This window comes from Scyliorhinus torazame, chromosome 18, assembly GCF_047496885.1.
Source record: "Scyliorhinus torazame isolate Kashiwa2021f chromosome 18, sScyTor2.1, whole genome shotgun sequence".
Lineage (NCBI taxonomy): Eukaryota > Metazoa > Chordata > Chondrichthyes > Carcharhiniformes > Scyliorhinidae > Scyliorhinus > Scyliorhinus torazame.
In genome coordinates this window covers 121067638-121086527 of record NC_092724.1, presented here as the reverse complement: position 1 = coordinate 121086527, position 18890 = coordinate 121067638, and the positions used below count along the sequence as shown (strand labels likewise).

General features: G+C 43.4%; 1 protein-coding gene across 1 annotated transcript in view; it reads left to right on the top strand.

Annotated features, from left to right (window-relative positions):
• The window catches only part of pik3r5 (phosphoinositide-3-kinase, regulatory subunit 5), a 139100-nt gene that overhangs the window by 99031 nt on the left and 21179 nt on the right, over positions 1-18890 (top strand). Inside the window, exons 9-16 of the mRNA XM_072483263.1 lie at positions 1640-1723; positions 1811-2510; positions 5688-5832; positions 10339-10470; positions 12733-12861; positions 14676-14769; positions 16410-16486; positions 18314-18407. Coding sequence (XP_072339364.1) covers positions 1640-1723; positions 1811-2510; positions 5688-5832; positions 10339-10470; positions 12733-12861; positions 14676-14769; positions 16410-16486; positions 18314-18407 — 1455 coding nt within the window. The remainder of the gene's footprint in view (positions 1-1639; positions 1724-1810; positions 2511-5687; positions 5833-10338; positions 10471-12732; positions 12862-14675; positions 14770-16409; positions 16487-18313; positions 18408-18890) is intronic.

The window sequence follows — 18890 nt, the reverse complement described above, 5'->3', positions numbered from 1 at the left end:
TCTTTGTGCACCGACAGGGGTGGGGGGAGGTGGGGGTGGGGGGGGGAGACACACCAGGAAACAGCCCTGGGGATGTCACCTCAAGGCTCTGTGAAGAAGCACTGCTACTCCTCCTCAGCTCTGGTCAGTGGCTGCAGTGCCTCCTGCAGGAGAGGCCAAAGAGGGTGCCCCTGTGCAGGGGACACTCAACAGGACGAGGCCTCTGGACTTGGATCACCAGAGGAAAATTGCCAGGGCCCTCTCAGGCAACTGGGCACAGCACTCAGCAGGCTATGGATGTCAGAGTTCTATCAAGGTGTATTGGAAGAAAAGCCAAGTCTTCTAATGCACGTTGTATGTCTATTTGTAAATATATTGCTTTAATCCCTTTATTCTTGTATGTCGAATGGTCACGTTGGAACTTTTTAAACCAGACAGGGGCTTTTAAGGCCATGGCACTTTATTAAAGACCAGTGGTGCTGACGTAGGGGTTTCGGACACACCATTCATTATTGAGCCTTGGAGATAGTGGCAAATCTGAGTTTATTGATATATCTGCTTATATTTTTGTCAATCTTTGTAAGATCGGGGTCTTAGAACCACACTGGGAAGCCATTATATGTTGCTCAGCTCCTTACCACCCCTCAGGAGCACTTGTCTCAGCACCATCTGCAGCTGAGACATTCCATATTGTGCAGGTGAACGCATAACATTCTTAGTCAAGCCTTGCCAGGACTGAAGCGTGTGTGACTGAGTCATGCATGACCTTCCAAGTAAGAAGTGTGTGTGCCTATGGAAGGAACATGCATTTGGCCATCCACTGCTAATTCCTCTCCTCTTCTGTCACAACATCAAAAAGCACTGGGTGCATGAGACTCATCCTGTCTCCCTGAAGTGAACTGCAGACAGAAGGTTGGCAACGGTCTGGTTAGCACAGTCTATTTGGCCTTCCTTTCTGACTTGGTTATTTTGAATAAATATTGTACCTGCTGCTGTGCCTTGAACGCAGTCTGATCCTCCCCTCGCCCCACCGTATTCTCCTCCCTTCTCAACCTGATCTCCACCTCCTCTTCCTGCTGTGTGCCATTGGTAGGTTACAGTGGATTGAGCGCTGAGGTGGTTTTTCCCCTTGTCGTCTAAGTGGGAAGATAGCAATTAAGGGTATTGTATTCACAGTATTGAGTAGTATTGTTTAAGGGGTAATTGTAAGTTATCTTCACGTGTGATGTTAAAGATGTTACTACTGTGTTAGTAATAAAGTTTGTTTTAAAATACCATATCCCTATTTCTTTGTGCAATCACTCCCAGAGCGAGGTATCCTTTCCTCACAGTCTTGCAAAATTAAAATAAAATATATGGGTTTCTGTCCAGTATCTTAGTCACTGTTCGGGTCTGGTCTGGGATCATGATAATAGTGAATAGGCAATGCACCCACATGCCTCCAACACGTCAGCTAGTGTATGTGAGATCCCACCATTAGTTGGGATTTTGCACAGTTCAGCCTGACAATTCAATTTTACTATTAGTGTTGAAGTGGCAAAGCCTTTTTTTTTTTAAAACTGCTTTGAAACAGTCTTTTTTGGAATACTACTTAGCATTTAGTTGTCACTTTTTGTCATATTCAATCAACTAATTAATAACTCCTTGTTATCTTCAATAGCCCAGAATGTGACGGTTAAGCTACAAACAATTCCATTGCCAATTGCCAAGTGCTACAGCTACCGTTGGGACAAAGATAATTTTGGTAAGGGGCCTGCAGGGCTTGATTCGGATAAAATTACAAGTAAATTAGTTTGCCTTGTTATAACCTGATATTGTCATTTTAATTTAGATGTTTTACAGGAGGTCCTCCTGAAAGAGTGTGAGATTCCTGACATTGCATTGCTTTCCTTGAATGACAATGATAATGATGAAGAGGAGTTTGAGGAAGAGGAGGAGGAGAGGGAGGATGCAATTGCAAATGAGAGAGATTCTGTGATATCCACAATATCTGTGACATCCAAAGACTTCATGAAATCCTTTGTTTCGAATCTCTCGGACTATATGGACAGTGGATATATCGAAGATGGAGATGAAAGTTCGTCTGAGACAGCAGGCTCGTCGGACCAGAGAGAGGAAAAGCACAATACAGTCGGAAAGAAATTGACAAAGAAAATATCTGACTTTTTCAGAGCTAGGAATAGCCTTACGCACAAAGCTGATCCAAAATACCGTTTGAACAAATCCTTCTCAAACCTGAGCAGGAGCAGTTGCAACTTGTCGTCAAGTACCCTACCTCTTCGTCGAGCAGAAAGCTTGGGCTGTACTGAAGTCAAACGGAAGCTCCCAATGAAGTCCAGGCGCTCAAACTCACTGCCGCAGCATGCAACCTTCAATCATCACTTTGAACGGCATTTACTACATAACACCTACTTCAAACGGAGACCATACCTCAGCTTTGAGGATGAGTGTAAAACCATGACACTGCGAATTGTTGTTTTTGGTACTGACAGGATTCTGGGAAGAGTCGCAAGAGCCTACAGCAATCTCAGGTAAGAGATGTTCACAGCACCCTGTCTGGTCATTAGTTTTAACAGAGCTGAGTGAAGCAGGGATCGTACCCGGAATTAAAGTTAAATATGTAACTGTCCATTTTGGTCTCTAATTCTGAGCTTCTGAGAAATCCGTGACAATAGATCCCAACTGGTGTATCTCCTTGGAATTGTTATCTCAAATTCTTCCCAATACTAGATCAACTTAGTAGCTGGCCATCTGAAGCCTGTCAATCATCGCTTGGTACACAGATTCTCCACCACTGTATTGCGCACAAATTTTATCACCATAATGTAAAAAAGAAGGTGCAAAAACTGATTTACAAGAATGTTACCAAAAATGCCGTGATATATCCACTAGGACACGATGAACGGGCTGGGTCTCTATTCTTTTGAAGATGTAAGACAGTCCCCAAGAATTCAATACGGGAATTTAGAAGGAGCTTCTTTACACAAAGAGGTAAGAATTCACCACCACCCAAAGTGGTTGAAGTGAATCGTCTGGAGGCATTTAAGGGGAGATTGGACAAGTACCTCAGACACAAGAGAATAGAGAATTATCTGCTAGGGAGTTAAATGAATAAGGCTGAGAGGAGGCTGGAGTGGGACGTAAACACCAGCATGGATTAATTGAGCTAAATGACGTATTTCTGAGCTCCATGCCCGATGTAATTCTATGTCAAGCATAGCCAGGCTGCTAATCACAGGTTTCAAAGGCCCAAGTGGAGGCACCAATCATGAAGGTCTCATTGTGCATTCCATTCGCCATTCATTAAATCATTAGGCAACAAAGAAAAATCTTCATATCCCTCCTCAGCATCACGAGCAATATGCTGAAATCAAGTAATTCATCTTCCTGCACCCGATGATTGTATTCAAGCCTGGAAACCACTCTCCGCTAACTACTTTTGCGTAACAAGGACGCGTTCATTCTTCCCTCTCCACAAGTGAATATGGGGATTTTAGGCAATAGAGCTGAGTGCACATCATCCCTTGCTCCACTGATTTTAAGTTGATTTTAAGAGAAAGGAAATTGTACAAGATAAGCAGCTGCTTGCTCAGATTTTCAGCATCCATCACCGCCACAAGGACTAAAACGTAACATTTACTACATCTTATATACTTCATTCTGTTGCTTGTTCCTGTCCATGGAGATCGGTGTATGTCCTTGGAATTTTTATCTACAGGTACGCACCACTTAAACCAGGAGTGCCCAACTCCACCCACCACAGCGCTAATGAGTGTGGAGGATATGTTGGTTTATAATGGTACAGGAAAATATTTTGTCATATTCAAATCTTCAAAATGAAAGTATAATGCATCAAATTGATGGGATCGATTCACAATGTGCTCTTTCAGCCAGCTTGCTCCTCCAAGGTTATAAAAGATTTTTAAAAAATATTTTTATTCATGATATTTTCACATATACACACAAAATATCAGAAGAACAACTCGATAAACAATGGGGCAGCACGGTGGAGCAGTGGTTAGCTCTGGTGCCTCACGCCGCTGAGGACCCGGGTTCGATCCCAGTCCGGGGTTACATTCCATGTGGAGTTTTCTCATTCTCCATGTGTCTGCCCAAAAGATGTGCAGGATAGGTGGATTAGCCACGCTAAACTGCCCCTTAATTGGAAAAAAATATAATTGGGTATTCTAAATTTATTTTCAAAAACTCACTAAACAACCACAACGCTCCTGCCCTCCTCACACACATACTCTGCCACAACCCCCCTGCTCCATTTTAACCTCCTTAGCCCCCTCTCCTGACCCCTCAATCAATAATCAGTTTCCAACCAAGGTTATAAAAGTTGAGAAATAAACTTGGAGCAGACTATCTATTTTCCCTCATTTTATATTCCATGAGTATACATATTTAAGGACCAAGTTTTTTTTGGCCTTGTCTCTCAACTTCTTGTTTCTTACGTGTGTGGTTTGAAATAAGAAATTCTAGAATACTTTTATCCTTAAGTTTGTCTGCAGAACTGACTGATATATTTATTAAAATAGTTTATAAAATTGGTCTTAAGCACATAATGCACCTAACCGTAGCTATGGAAATGAATGGAAAAGAAAACAAACAACAAAATAATTATCATGCAGACTTATTCATCAAGAAAAGAAGCTGACGTCTTAAGGAAAGAAATAATGACTATGCCATATCATCCAACACTTTGCTCGTAAGGATGCTGCGGATAACCCAAGATTGGCAATTAGGTTGTCAATAACGAACATTTCAGTGGATATCCCTGAGCACATCCTGATAGAATATTACCAAGTAATTACAAAAAGGTCCACAATGTTCTACCTTACAAATCCTCTCTGACAGTCAACAAACAGTCTCTGTACTTGTTCTGAGAGTTACATCCCAGTTGTAAATGTGTGGCATTGCCAGCATTCTAAGCTGTTCATGAAACTATTATCGACTGGCGTAAAAAAACATCTGGTTTACCAATGTCCTTTAGGCCAGGAAATCTGCCGTCCTTACCTGTCTGGCCTCCATGCTACTCCAGACCCACAGCAACGTGGTTAACGACTGTTACGTATTGTATACGTTCCCTCGGCCGCAGAAAAATGCTTTTCACTGTACATGTGACAATAAATCAAATCAAACTCTTAACTGCCCTCTGAAATGGCCGGGCATGTCACTCAGATCATATTTAAGGGCAATTGAGGATGGGCAATAAACGCTGGCCCAGCTAGTGATACCCACATGCCATGAATGAATTTTTAAAAATAATTTTCTTCTATTTTCTATTCCATTCACAATTATGAAGTTACTTGATTTAAATTGTTTATGTTTGTCGTTTCACTTTTATCAATTATCCACTTTTCTATCCGACAGCTCTGTTTCCTTGGGACTTCCTATTTTTGTCTAAGTTGAATTTATTTACTTACAGTAAAAGGTTTATAACATAACCATAGATATTTTAACCTGGAAAGAACCTTGTGCTGCCTCGATGACAATCTTATTCTCAGGGCAATTAAATCTTGGGATTCAGTACATTCTTATTGAAGAACAAACAAAATAAGTACGAAGAAGGAGACAAGAGGAAATAAAACACTGATGTATCTGTAAAAAAACATGTGTGCTTAATAGTCACAAACAAGGCAAGATATTATGGTCACTCTTTACAAATTAGGTGAATAAAACCTAATAATCATTTCTACTTTTAGGTTGCAAGAGAGTAAATGTCCCTTTCTCACAAAATACTTCAGGATGCAATTTTTTTACATTCCTCTGCAAAGGAACTCACTAAACAGCCCTGCACAGTTTACAAGCTTCTCCACAGACAACCAGCAGAGACCATGCTCACAACTGGTAATGATTTGTAATTTTTTAATCCAGTTATAAGAAATGAAAAGTTTGATTTAGCATAGTTGGGCCGGAATTCTCCTTTCCCGCTGGCAGTGCACTCCCGTCCGCAGGTGTCCCGGCTCCGTGGGATGGCTTCAATGGGAAATGGAAAATCGCAAGAGGCAGGAAGAGGGAATCCCGTCGCCAGTGAATGGCAGACTGCTGAGGAACCGGAGATTCCCACCCCTGGTGTCCAGCACTTCAATAGCTTTCACGATAACTCTGACGTTGTGTACATTTTATTCAATATAGTTTCCCCTTTCTATACCATCAGGTGTGTTTTCATTGTATTTCGTAATGTAGTAAGGATACGAAACCCAAGAGCATGGGAGGGAATATGGAAGCGGGCAGGTGGAAGCGGGCAAGTGGAAGCGGCCAGGCCTGTACTGGCTTGCTGGCTAATCAGCTGAAATAGCTCTGTTGGGTGAGCGTTAGACTGAAGATCAAAAGGTCCCTGGTTCAATCCTGAATTTCGGCATCAAGCCGCATATTGGCTTTGCTTGCTATCTGTCAAGTTGCCTTCCATTTTGGGCAGCACAATGGTTAGCATCGCTGCCTCACAGCACCAGGAACGTGGGTTCAATTACGGCCTTGGGTGGCTGCCTGTGTGGAGTTTTCACTTTCTCCCCATATCTTCGTGGGTTTCCTTCAGGTGCTCTTGTTTCCTCAAAGTCCAAAGTGGAGGTTAGGTGTATTGGCCATGCTAAATTGCCCCTTAGTGTCCAGGGATGTGCAGGTTCTATGGAGTTGTGGGGATAGGGTGGGTGGTGTGGGGGTGCTCTCTCAGAGGGTCGGTGCAGATAGGCTGAATGGTCTCCTTGCGCACCGTAGGAATTCTGTGTTTCTATTCTACCATCCCATTCTCTGGACCAGGTTCCCAGAGGGTCAAGCCAATTAAAAGGAGTTAATGATCTATGAAGGCTTATTGTTAGAGACTGACCAAAGTTTTCCAGTCAACCTACAGCAAACCCTCTCCAAAGGTATCGGGAACCTGGCCCGCTGACTGAATGAGGCCTCCCAATAACAGACCAATGGGACCAGCGCTCCAGGCAGGTTTTAAGGCCTTCCCTCCCTGCCTGACCACGGGCTATGTGGCAGAAGGGATCCTGTTCCACAATGGTGGCCCTGCTGCTGAAGCCATTATTTAATTTAAAACTTTCAAAAGTTGCAGAGGCACCTTAAGATGGAGGTGCCCTTTCTTGATCTTACCTGAATTACCTGAGCCATCCTTAGTTGGTCAGTGGGCCTGCCCTCTGGTCACAGGTTGGCCAATTCTGGGAAAAGCGCTGATGGGTGACTCTTTCCCACACAGTGGGGTTCATGATCTCTATTTGACCCTGACATTGGGATCCTGATCCAAAACCCACAATCCTGCCCCCAGTTTCTCTCCTTCTCTCTCGCATTCAGTAGTCACGATAGACTCCATATAAATGTCAGTGTTTTCAGTCTGTAGCATTTTTGAAATATGCAAAGATTAAGTTGGCAATTTGGTGAAATCAAATGCAAGATAGTTGCTGTGCTAATAAAGCACAGCTATTTAAAAGTCTGCGTTTAGCATCTAATTGTGGTCCGACTGGTTCATTACCATAATATGAACTGCCTGCAGGTACTAAAACAGCCATCTGCAGCTTTGGCACTCCAGTGTTGATTAGGCACGGGGCAGGATTTACCGAACACCGTACCATGTGTTTTTTGACTTGGGAGGCAGCCTACCAATGGTATCGACTGGCCCCGCCGTTGTCATTGGGATTTCCCGTTGACAGCGTCCCTCGCCGCCGGCAAACCCGTGTGCTGGCGTGGGGCTGGACTTTCCCACTGGCGTGAACAGCTGGTAAATCCTGCCCATCATTTTCAGGGAGTAGTGTCGGTGTGGATTGTGTTTGCTGACACCAACAGCAGCTTTCACGATTGCTCAGGGACTGAGTTAGATGATGCACAGGTCCCCAGACATTGCTGGTCATGTGGAGGAGTTCTGGAGGAAGAGGCTGTCCTTTACTCTTACCAGGTATCCTGCCACTCGCCCTCCTGCCACTCGCCCTCCTGCCACTCGCCCTCCTGCCACTCGCCCTCCTGCCACTCGCCCTCCTGCCACTCGCCCTCCTGTCACTCGCCCTCCTGTCACTCGCCCTCCTGTCTGTCACTCGCCCTCCTGTCTGTCACTCGCCCTCCTGTCTGTCACTCGCCCTCCTGTCTGTCACTCGCCCTCCTGTCTGTCACTCGCCCTCCTGTCTGTCACTCGCCCTCCTGTCTGTCACTCGCCCTCCTGTCTGTCACTCGCCCTCCTGTCTGTCACTCGCCCTCCTGTCTGTCACTCGCCCTCCTGTCTGTCACTCGCCCTCCTGTCTGTCACTCGCCCTCCTGTCTGTCACTCGCCCTCCTGTCTGTCACTCGCCCTCCTGTCTGTCACTCGCCCTCCTGTCTGTCACTCGCCCTCCTGTCTGTCACTCGCCCTCCTGTCTGTCACTCGCCCTCCTGTCTGTCACTCGCCCTCCTGTCTGTCACTCGCCCTCCTGTCTGTCACTCGCCCTCCTGTCTGTCACTCGCCCTCCTGTCACTCTCTTCTACAGTCACTGGTGCTCTCTGTCCTACTACCCATCCTCTCCTATTACCTACAGACCAAACGGGATCTCCAGCAAGGTGATCATGATCAAGCAGTCCCGTTTTCCTGGTGACTGCTATAAAGTGTTCAATAAGATAGAGAAGCACTCAGTCTTTTTACAAGTTCTTTGAAAATCTGTGGAATAAATATCGCTTGAGTGTTGATGAAATCTTAACAAAGTGCCCCAGAAAATCTCCTGATGTGTTTCAAAAGGTCTCTTCAAACCACCAGCAGCAGCAAGTGAGGGGAGATCCGTCTTTAGGTCTAATGCTCAAAATCCTCAGCAACCATCTTCTTATATCCCTCTTCCCTCAACTACAGCAACCAGAGCTAGAAGCTCATTAATGTCTTTATCTGTAAGATCGAGATCACCTAGTCATCTACCTCTGTCACTAAACTCTCTTCCACTAGCCTACTGGACCAAACATCCTCGAAAGATTCCCCTGCCTTCCAAATAATCATGGGTGTTGGAAGGGAACATAGCTAGAGTCTCAGCAGATAAAAGAAACACGCTGGAAGGGGAACATAAAAAACAAATGTTGGAATGTTATAACATGAAAAATACAATATGAATTTGGCTACATAGCCGTGGATGAAAAATAAATATTGAGGATGCAAATTAGCTGAGGGTGACATTTAAAAATGGTTCAACAGAGCCACCCAGTGACCAGAGGAAGGAATTGTAACTGTCAAGGATCATGACAGACCATTGAATAACTTTGGAAAATCTTAGTAAGCCAGCATTACCTCATAAGAAAGGGGTTACAGATACTTACCAGTGAAATATACCAGGTTATAGCAAATTGAATACTGTAAAAATGTATGTGTATAGAATAAGCATTGTGTAATTGAGAGGTGGAAGTGTCTAGGAGTGTTTATCCTGGAGAGGGCGGACTTGCAGGAAACATTAAAGAATTCTAAGGAAATAGATAAGTTGAATTCTGATAACATATTTGAGTTTTTCACAAACTCGGCATCCGGGGGGCATGAGGTGAGAGAGGACCTCTGATAGATTAGGAATAATTATTTTACGTGGTAGTTGGGGAATGCACTACCCAGGCAGGATGCAGAAGCAGTAAAAAGGGGGCGAATATAAAGGGAGAACTGGAGGAGTATCTCGGGATGTGGGAGTTTGTCAGGCACTTGATTTTTGGACTGCCAAGATCAACTTGGGTGGGGTTTGCCACTTAACAAGCTGGCTTAAAACTGGCACATCAGATCGGCTGCTGGTTAAAGAAACTCCTAATCACCCATTTTCCAGGGGTGATCCTGCCCATAATTTTTGCTGTTGGTGTCAGCAAACACAATCCACACCGACACTACTCCCTGAAAATATATTTTAAACTGGGGTGGCACATTGGTTAGCACTGCTGCCGCACAGCGGTAGGGACCCAGTTTGAATTCCAGCCTCGGGTGACTGTGTGGAGTTTGCACGTTCTCCCCGTGTCTGCGTGGGTTTCCTCCGGGTGCTCCAGTTTCCTCCCACAGTCCAAAGACGTGCAGGTTGAGTGGATTGGCCATGATAAATTGTCCCTTAGTGTTCAGGGATGTGTAGGTTAGATTAAAGTATTATAGGAATAGGGCGTGGAAATGGCCTTAGGTGAAGTACTCTTTCAGAGGGTTGGTGCAGCTCAATGGGCCGAATGGCCTCCTTCTGCACTGTAGGGATTCTATGGCAACATAGTGTTTTTTCTTGCTGAATGTGAATGCGATTGACAGCAAGTTGTGAAATCCATTCATCTTGTTTGTTTTGATTTGATCTGGAAGTCTACTAGTTCAAGCAGTTCAGAATATTGTTTGTAAAGAATAATTAGTTAGAAATTAAATGTATTTCTGAACTGTCAATGCTTACTAGTTTGTTATTACTTTAGGACTTCAGTTCAGTTGAGTCAACAGACCAAGATAGTACAAATAAAATTGCTCAATATATTGGCATGTTGGATTCCTGGTATGAACGAAATATTTTAGACTTATTGACCTTGCCAACAACTCTGCTTTGCCAGGTAAGTAAATATAGCCTGGGTTTGTACAGATAATATCAGAATTACTGCCTTGACCATTCTTGGGATTTTTTTTGGGGGGTTTCTTACTATTCTTTTCTCTGCACTTGGTTTCATCTGCAGCGAATTGTCTTGCAATCAAAAGAGTGCCTCCTTCTTTTATGTTTTCAAAAGGGTTGCTACTTGTATTTTTGCTCACAGTTTTGAAACTATCCCTGTTCATACATGGTGAGTGCAGCAGTTAATGGGAGATTGAGGAAAGAGTGTATCTGCAGTGATATGGCATGAACATAAAGGGAAGGTGGTAGCATAGTGGTATTGTCCCTGGGCTTGAATTCCAGAGACCCAGGGCAATGTTTTGGGGACCTGGGTTCGAATCCCACCATGGCAGATGGCAAAATTGGTGAATTCCATAAAAATCTGGAATTAAAAAAAGCCTAATGATGACTATGTCATTGTCGATTGTCATAAAAACCCATCTGGTTCTCTAATGCCCTTTAGGGAAGGAAATCTGCCATCCTTATCCAGTCTGGCCTACATGTGACTCCAGGTCAAGAGCACTATGGTTGACTTTTAAATGCCCTCTGAAATGGCCTAGTAAGATACTCAGTGTGCCATGTGATGCCCACATCCCATGAATAAATTTAAAATAACATGATGCAGGGCGGCACACTGGTGCAGTGGTTAGCACTGCTGCCTCACGGCGCGAAGGACATGGGTTCAATCCTGGCCCCGGGTCACTGACTGTGTGGAGTTTGTGCATTCTCCCCGTGTCTGCGTGGGTCTCACCCCCACAACCCAAAGATATGCAGGCCACGCCAAATTGCCCCTTAATTGGAAAAAACATAATTGAGCACTTGCATTTATTTGAAAAAATAATGCAAATCCAAGTTAATGTGTGTCTAATGGACAGGCAGCTAATCCCTATGTCTTCTGACAACGACCTCATGTTCAAATATGTCCCGTGCAACTATTTCAGAATAATCCAATGCTCTTCCTAAAGTCATTATTTTGCCTGATCCTCTTTTCCAGGCCCTGAATTCAGGTTGATTGGGACATATTACCTTGTTGCTTGGGCACTGTCCTCCAACTCTAAAGCTGTCATTGTATTCATCCATTACAGTTCACAAAGATATCAAGGGGTGGTGGCTAAATTTGTCTTTTTTTGGTCGTTGTCGAACAACCTTAGAAAAAAAAGTATGTGTCTTTGCACATGACTTAATGAATTCTTCAAATTAAATAGCTTGTTAGTTGATGGAAACTGTTAAAGGATCATTATTGTAAGTTGCAATTTGCTGTCTTTGTTTTTTATTCCTGTTACCAAGATTCTGTACAATGAAGAACACGTTTGAAATTACGCATTCCTGCTATGAAAAAATATTAAGCCTATTAATGAGAACAATATAAAGATTATTGTTTGTAAATCTTAATAAAATCATGCTGCCTTCCAGGCTCGATCTCTTGTTGTCTCTCAACCTCAATGACCTGAGGACCCCACTTCAACCCCTTTCTCTCACAACCAAAAACACAATGACAGGCAGTAACTCACCTCCTCACCCCCAAAGCCTGTCCACCATCTACTAGTCACAAAGCAGGATTGTAATGGAATACTCCCCACTTGCCTGTATGAGTGCAGTTCTAAGAATACTTACGAAGCTCAACATCATCCAAGCTTGATTGACACGCAATCCAGTAACATTCACTCCCCCCACCACTGACGCACAGTGTCAGCCTTGTGTACCTTTTTCAGGATGCACCGTAGCAACTCTTCAAGGCTCCTGATAGGCAGGACTTTCCAAACCCAAGACGACAACCATTTAGAAGGACAAGGGCAGCAAACACATGGGTTCGCCACCACCTGGAAGTTCCCCTCAAAGCCATTCACCATCCCGACCTGGAAATATATCGCTGCTCCTTCACTGTCACTGGGTCAAAATACAGGAACTCCCTCCCGAACAGCACTGTGGGTGAACCTACACCACAGGGACTACAGCGGTTCAAGAAGGCAGCTCACCACCACCATCACAAGAGAAATTAGGGATAGACAATAAATGCTGGCCTTGCCAAAAATGCCCACATCCCGCAAATTAATTTTTTAAAAATTACATCATTTAAAAAATGTTGATGGAAAATGTCACGGAGGTCTAGTTAATTATTTTACTGAAAGAACATGCTAATAAATCAGTATATCTTATGAATCACACTGGTGCCTCTTAAGATGCTATTTCTAATGACCGATTCATTTATTACTTTGTTCATTTGCAGGAACTTTCCAAATCTGAGAATGACCTTGCTGATAGGGAACATGAGAAGCTTTCCATCCTGGGTGACCTGATCCTTTATTACTGTCGAAACGCGGCCTACCCAGTGCTAGTCCAGCTTTACCAAGCAGAGGTACAGCTGTATACTGTCTTGTTAGCCTTTGCCCAGTTTTCTTGTCATCAAGTTATTAGGACTGTGAGGTTAAATCAAGGGCAAAAGTTGATCATTGACCTTTCTATCTGGAGGCATGTTAATGGAAACAAAATAAGCAGCTATTTTAATTAACTTATTTGCATTGTGATGCACTATCAATTTCCACAAAGACGAGAGTAGTGGAATAATCGAGGCTTTATTGAGCAAAGATGTTGTGTCTCCTGTAGCTGCCACCAGAATGGCTGCAGCACTGGTGGGCACACACATTTATACGCCGCCTACTGGGCGGATCCAGCAGGCAGGGATTTACCCATGTACCTCTATTATATGTGTCTTACTGTAATACATATAATACTGCTAGTGGTGACTACCACACATTGCCATTCCATATATTTCCTCGGTGACTTCCATAATTGTATTCAATTTATGTCTTGCGGAGAATTTGTATGTTTCTTTGTGGTACAAATTGATTTTTCCCAAAAGTATGCGATTGGGAGTTCCTGGAACTATTACGTTAAGCAAATTTTAAGGCATGTGTTGAATTTGATTCTGTTCAATAGTGTGTTGAGTCTCTAGAATGGTGCTCCATGTGAATAATCAAGGGATTCGTTTGTGGATAAAAAGAGCATTACATTGAAGTATGTTTTGGCTGTGTTGTGGTTATAGTACAGGACTAGCAACAGGACTAGATGTGGTATTTCCACATCTTCATATGGCAGTTTGTCATCAAGCCATGCATCATCTATAAGGCCCAGAATTTCTACCTCACTGTCCACTTATCCTCTCTGCTGGTGATGTGGACTCACCCAGTTAGTGGATTCAGTTTGACCTTCAGTTTGTTTTTGAAGCAATCAAGGAAATGGATTAAGAACTTGCCCTGTCAACTCTGTGCATTGGCTTTGTAACTCATTTTTTTAAAACTAGGGACTGGCAAGAAATGAACCAAATGCCAACAACACAAAAAAATAAATGATTGAAGAGTCAGTCCTTTGAACCCTATTCCTGTGAGTATGTTTGGAGCACAGCATTCATAAGATAGTTGTGCCAGCCTCTGTTCAGTGGGAGCTTCCTCTACTGAGTCAGAAGGTTCGTAATCCAGATACTGGAGCACATGCTGATGCCTCAGTGCAGTGTGGAGGGAGTATTGGTGACTCATTGCCACCTTCTCGAGGGAAATTAGGGACAGGCAATAAATGCTGGCCGAGCCGGGGATGTCCAGATCCCATGCAAATATATATTTTTTAATTGTCGATGGTGCTGCCTTTTGGATCAGACCTCAAACCATGGTCCACCTGTAAAGGTAAGTGGGACACAAAAGATCCCATGCCACTATTCAGAGCAGAGCAAGAAGTTCTCCTGTTCTCCAAGTCAATATTTATTCCTCAACTTGCTGACTTTCCGACAGCAAACGGAGTCATTTCTGAAGTTCAGTGCTGCAGTTGCTAAACGGATATGAAAGCTCCCTTCTTTACTTCCTTTACTCTTCTTGTTCCCCACATAAATGAACTCACGGTCAGATGTAACTTCCCCATAAATGATTGGACATTTTATTTTAGTGCATGACAGTGACAATTGTTTCAGCAGCCTTTATAAGCATGCCAAGCTGAATAGTCTAGTTCACAGTGAGCCTCTAATTAAGGTATATAATATGTGAAGATTGAAGTGATGACTCACTGCACTGCCACATTCTTGTCCCTTGATCATTTTGCGGGGCAAGTCGGAAAGCACAAGAAAACTATTATAAACACAAGGCTTGGAAATGAATAAGATGAATTTGCACATTCCTTTAACAGTTAACCTTGGCGGGAGGCGAGAAGAGATCCGAGGTCTTTGTCTATTCGCTTGAACTGGGACAATCTGCTGCTACAAGAGCAATTAAAGCTTCAGGTGCGCTTTCTTTCATGTGAATCCAAACAAACTACCTCTCAGATTATTCTAGTAGGTTTGGTGTGGTGTTACCCTGAAAGATGGTGGTATCCAATTCATATTTTTTGACTCATTAACCAGGGAGGCGCTGTTGCACTGAACAACTTTTAGCCAACCTAAGAGTTTGAAGAGATAGGGAATGTCTCGCCTCAGCCTCTGGTGACCATGGCATAATACACACACTCTGCAGCAGGAGACTCATTTTAAGGTGAATGGTGGAAGATATAGGGGGGATGTCAGAGGTAGGTTCTTTACCCAGAGAGTAGTGGGGGCATGGAATGCACTGCCTGTTGGAGTAGTTGAGTCGGAAACATTAGAGACCTTCAAGCGGCTATTGGATAGGTACATGGATTACGGTAGAATGATGGGGTGTAGATTAATTTGTTCTTAATCTAGGACAAAGGTTCGGCACAACATTGTTGGCCGAAGGGCCAGTTCTGTGATGTATTTTTCTATGTTCATTGGCTATATTTTTTAAATGGCAATGGTATCTTTTTGGCTCAATACCAATGCAAATAGTTAGCCAGCTATCCACCCGTTAATATTGTGATTTTTTAAAAATCTTGAATGGATATGTGTTTGGAAATGTAGAATACATGGGCAGCGCAATGGCTCAGTGGTTAGCACTGCTGCCTCACGGTGCTGAGGACCCAGGTTACTGTCCGTCTGGAGTTTGCACAGTGTCTCAGTGTCTGCGTGGGTCTCACCCCCACAACCCAAAATGATGTGTACGTGGATTGGCCACCCTAAATTGCCCCTTAATTGGGGGAAAGAAATTGGGTACTCTAAATTTATATTTATAAAAAGCAAATGTAGAATACATTCAATCTCTTTCATGCTATATTGTTATAGATATGGTAGCCCAGTTGTTAGCACTGCTGCCTCACAGCGCCAGGCATCCGGGTTCGATTCCAACCTTGGGTAACTATCTGTGTGGCTTTCCTCCGGGTGCTCTGGTTTCCTCCCACAGTCCAAAGATGTGTAGGTTGGGTGAATTGGCCATGCTAAATTGTTCTTTGGTGTCCAAAGATGTGTAGGTTAGGTTATGGGATTGCAGGGGCATGGGCCTAGGTAGGACGCTCTTTTGGAAGGTTGGTGCAGACCCGATGGGTCAAATGGCCTCCAACTGTGGGAATTGTCTGATTAACTTAATGCAATGTTCAGACTGTAATCTGAGCAGAATTTTGATACAGGTGAATTCTGAGCAAATCTGCTGAAGTTTGCTTGTCTTCTATCCAAAAAGAGGAGATTGTGTGGAAGCAGCAGATCAGCTGGGTGTAACTGTAGATGTTACAGAAACCCGATGAGGCATGAATAAATCATGTACCAACACAACATTATTATCTTATGCCTGTGCTCATTTAGAACAAAACGATAACCTATTGTTGTAACTCCTGGAATGTCACAAAACGGGTCCTATTGTGGTCAAAATTCATAATATCTGGAGGTTCACAGAACAGAAAAGTTACTAAATTAATGATATTGTAACTAAAGACTGAAGAGTGGATTAACAGGTTTGCCTTATGTAGGATTTATGGTCACAGACACTTGTTTAATAAGCTTGTTAAATGTTTTTCTTTTTTTATTCTGAAACAACATAGGGCCAGGAAGTAAAAGACTTGGCATTGATGGTGACAGAGAAGCGGTTCCATTAGCACTGCAGATTGCCTATTGCAAGGTATGATTCAATATATACTGTACATTACTTGGTTAATGCTCCATAAGTAATTTGGTGTGGCTATTTAATAATTGGGTATAGAACAATAACAGTCAGCATAGTATGAATTACAATATTTGGGAAGGGTGAGATTAACAAGTTGATATTAATAAATGATTCTATCCAGGTTATTATTTATTTCATCATGCGATTTTCATAAAAACCCAGGCAAATATATTTGCCATCGGTATGGTGTCTGTTGTCATGTCAACGTAGCAGCCAACACCCGCATTATAGTTTTCACAATGAGTTGCTCCAAATGCTGAACGATTAGAGTAGGAAAAGGAAGGAAAGTTATGGAATGTCACTGAAAGCTTGGTTCAGAGTAGGTTTTCTGGAGTGATTTATTAATACGAAGACTTTAGGAAGAGAATTTTCGGGCGGGATTTACAGACCACCCCGCCGTGTATTTTCCAGCGGGCAGGGTGGCCCGCCAGTGGGATATACCGGCCCTGCCATTGTCAACGGGATTTCCCGTTGACAGCAACCCTCGCCGCCGGGAAAACTGTGCGCCGGCATGGGACCGGAAATTCCTGCCGACATGAACAGCCAGTAAATCCCGCCTTTAGACTTTTGAGATGAAGTGCGACTTAAATATATGACAACTCACGTGGCCAGTTAATTTGTGATCTTGGTCATGCTATTAATAGGAAGTTTAATTAGAAGAGAGAGGAGGAAAAGTTTTCTATCAATAAGATTTTTAAAATCTTTTATAAACTTCAAAAATTGAATCTGCAAGAAGTCATTTCAATTCAGATAAGATCTTAAGCTGTAGAAGATGCAAAGTGGAATTGCGTCTGTTGTTATATTGTTCCTGTTTTCATCCAGTTCATGTACACTGAGGCTGAGATTTTCGCCACAATGGAGAGCCTCTCTGTCATGGCAAATATAGCTGAACTGCTCATAATTTGTAGGTCCAGGCCTCAAACATGGATCTTTTCATTTTCACAGTGGGAGCGAAGGCGCAGGAGACATTTCACGCATGCGTGGTTTACGGAGACAGTTGTCCATTTAAATCATCACTTCCTCCATTGTAAAGGACTATTGTTGGGCGGGTGCATAGCTTGGAATATGATCATGATGGACTGTAGGGGTTTTGGATGTGGTCATGAGGGACAATAAGAGCGTTTAAGGCAATGCTTGGCATGGAGGAGGGGGCATAGGCGCTTTGGGGCCATACCATGACATGGGGAGGATGAGGGGCCCATGGGGATGGGTTAGGAGCATGAGGTGGAATGGGTTGTCATGGATAGAGCATGGGGAGTGTATGTGGGTGTCAGGGGTAGGAGGTGAGGGCTGGAGGGATGTTTCATGATTTATTCTTTTTTATACATATATTTTGGACACCTTGCCAGAGCCCTGGGGCAGTACTTCCAGCCAGTACACTTCCATACCTAGCAACCTCCTCAGTCCTTTTAGGGTTGCTCAACCTGGCTTCTAATCCAGGCCACCTTCAGCCTCCCCCTCCCCCACCCCAAATGGCGTAGATTCTCCGCACCTCTGAGAATCGCGCGCCGACGTCGTGGCACGGTTGCGGCGATTCTCCGGCCCGGCGCAGGGTTCGGAGAATCTTGCCTTTAAATCTGCAGACACCAATTTAAAAAGTAGTTTTTTATAATCATTCACCCTCCCTCACCTTTGTCAATTAAGCACACGGTGAGTTAAATAGCATGTTATAATCAGCACATCTGCTATTCTAAAATACTCCATTTAAATACGCATTGAGTGTAAAGAAAAACAGAGCAGTCACCTCACTTTTTAATTGTTGTTCCCTTTGTCTTCCATTAGGCAACAGTTAGCAGAAGAAGCCAGTGGAACAATGTGGAGAAAAACTGCACATCTGTAAATCTCAGCAAGGCCTGTACCAAATATGATGAACTGGGTAATAGTTTTCATAGCAACCAGCTTATCTTGATGAGATTAAAAATATGACTTTTTATACCTTTATAATTATAATCTTTATTGTCACAAGTAGGCTTACATTAACACTGCAAAGAAGTTACTGTGAAAAGCCCCTAGTCGCTACATTCCGGCGCCTGCTCGGGTACACAGAGGGAGAATTCAGAATGTCCAAGTTACCTAACAGCACATCTTTCGGGACTGGGGGAAGAAACTGGAGCACCCGGAAGGAAACGACGCAGACACAGGGAGAACGTGCAGACTCCACACAGACAATGACCCAAGCCGGAATCGAACCTGGGACCCTAGAGCTGTGAAGCAACAGTGCTAACCACTGTGCCACCATGCCGCCAGTTACTCCAGCTAGTCATTTTATATTTCTGAAATAGCACTAATCAGTGTATTGAGAAACTTGCTTAATTTCATTACCAAAGAGTTGATAGATTGATAGAATTTACGGTGCAGA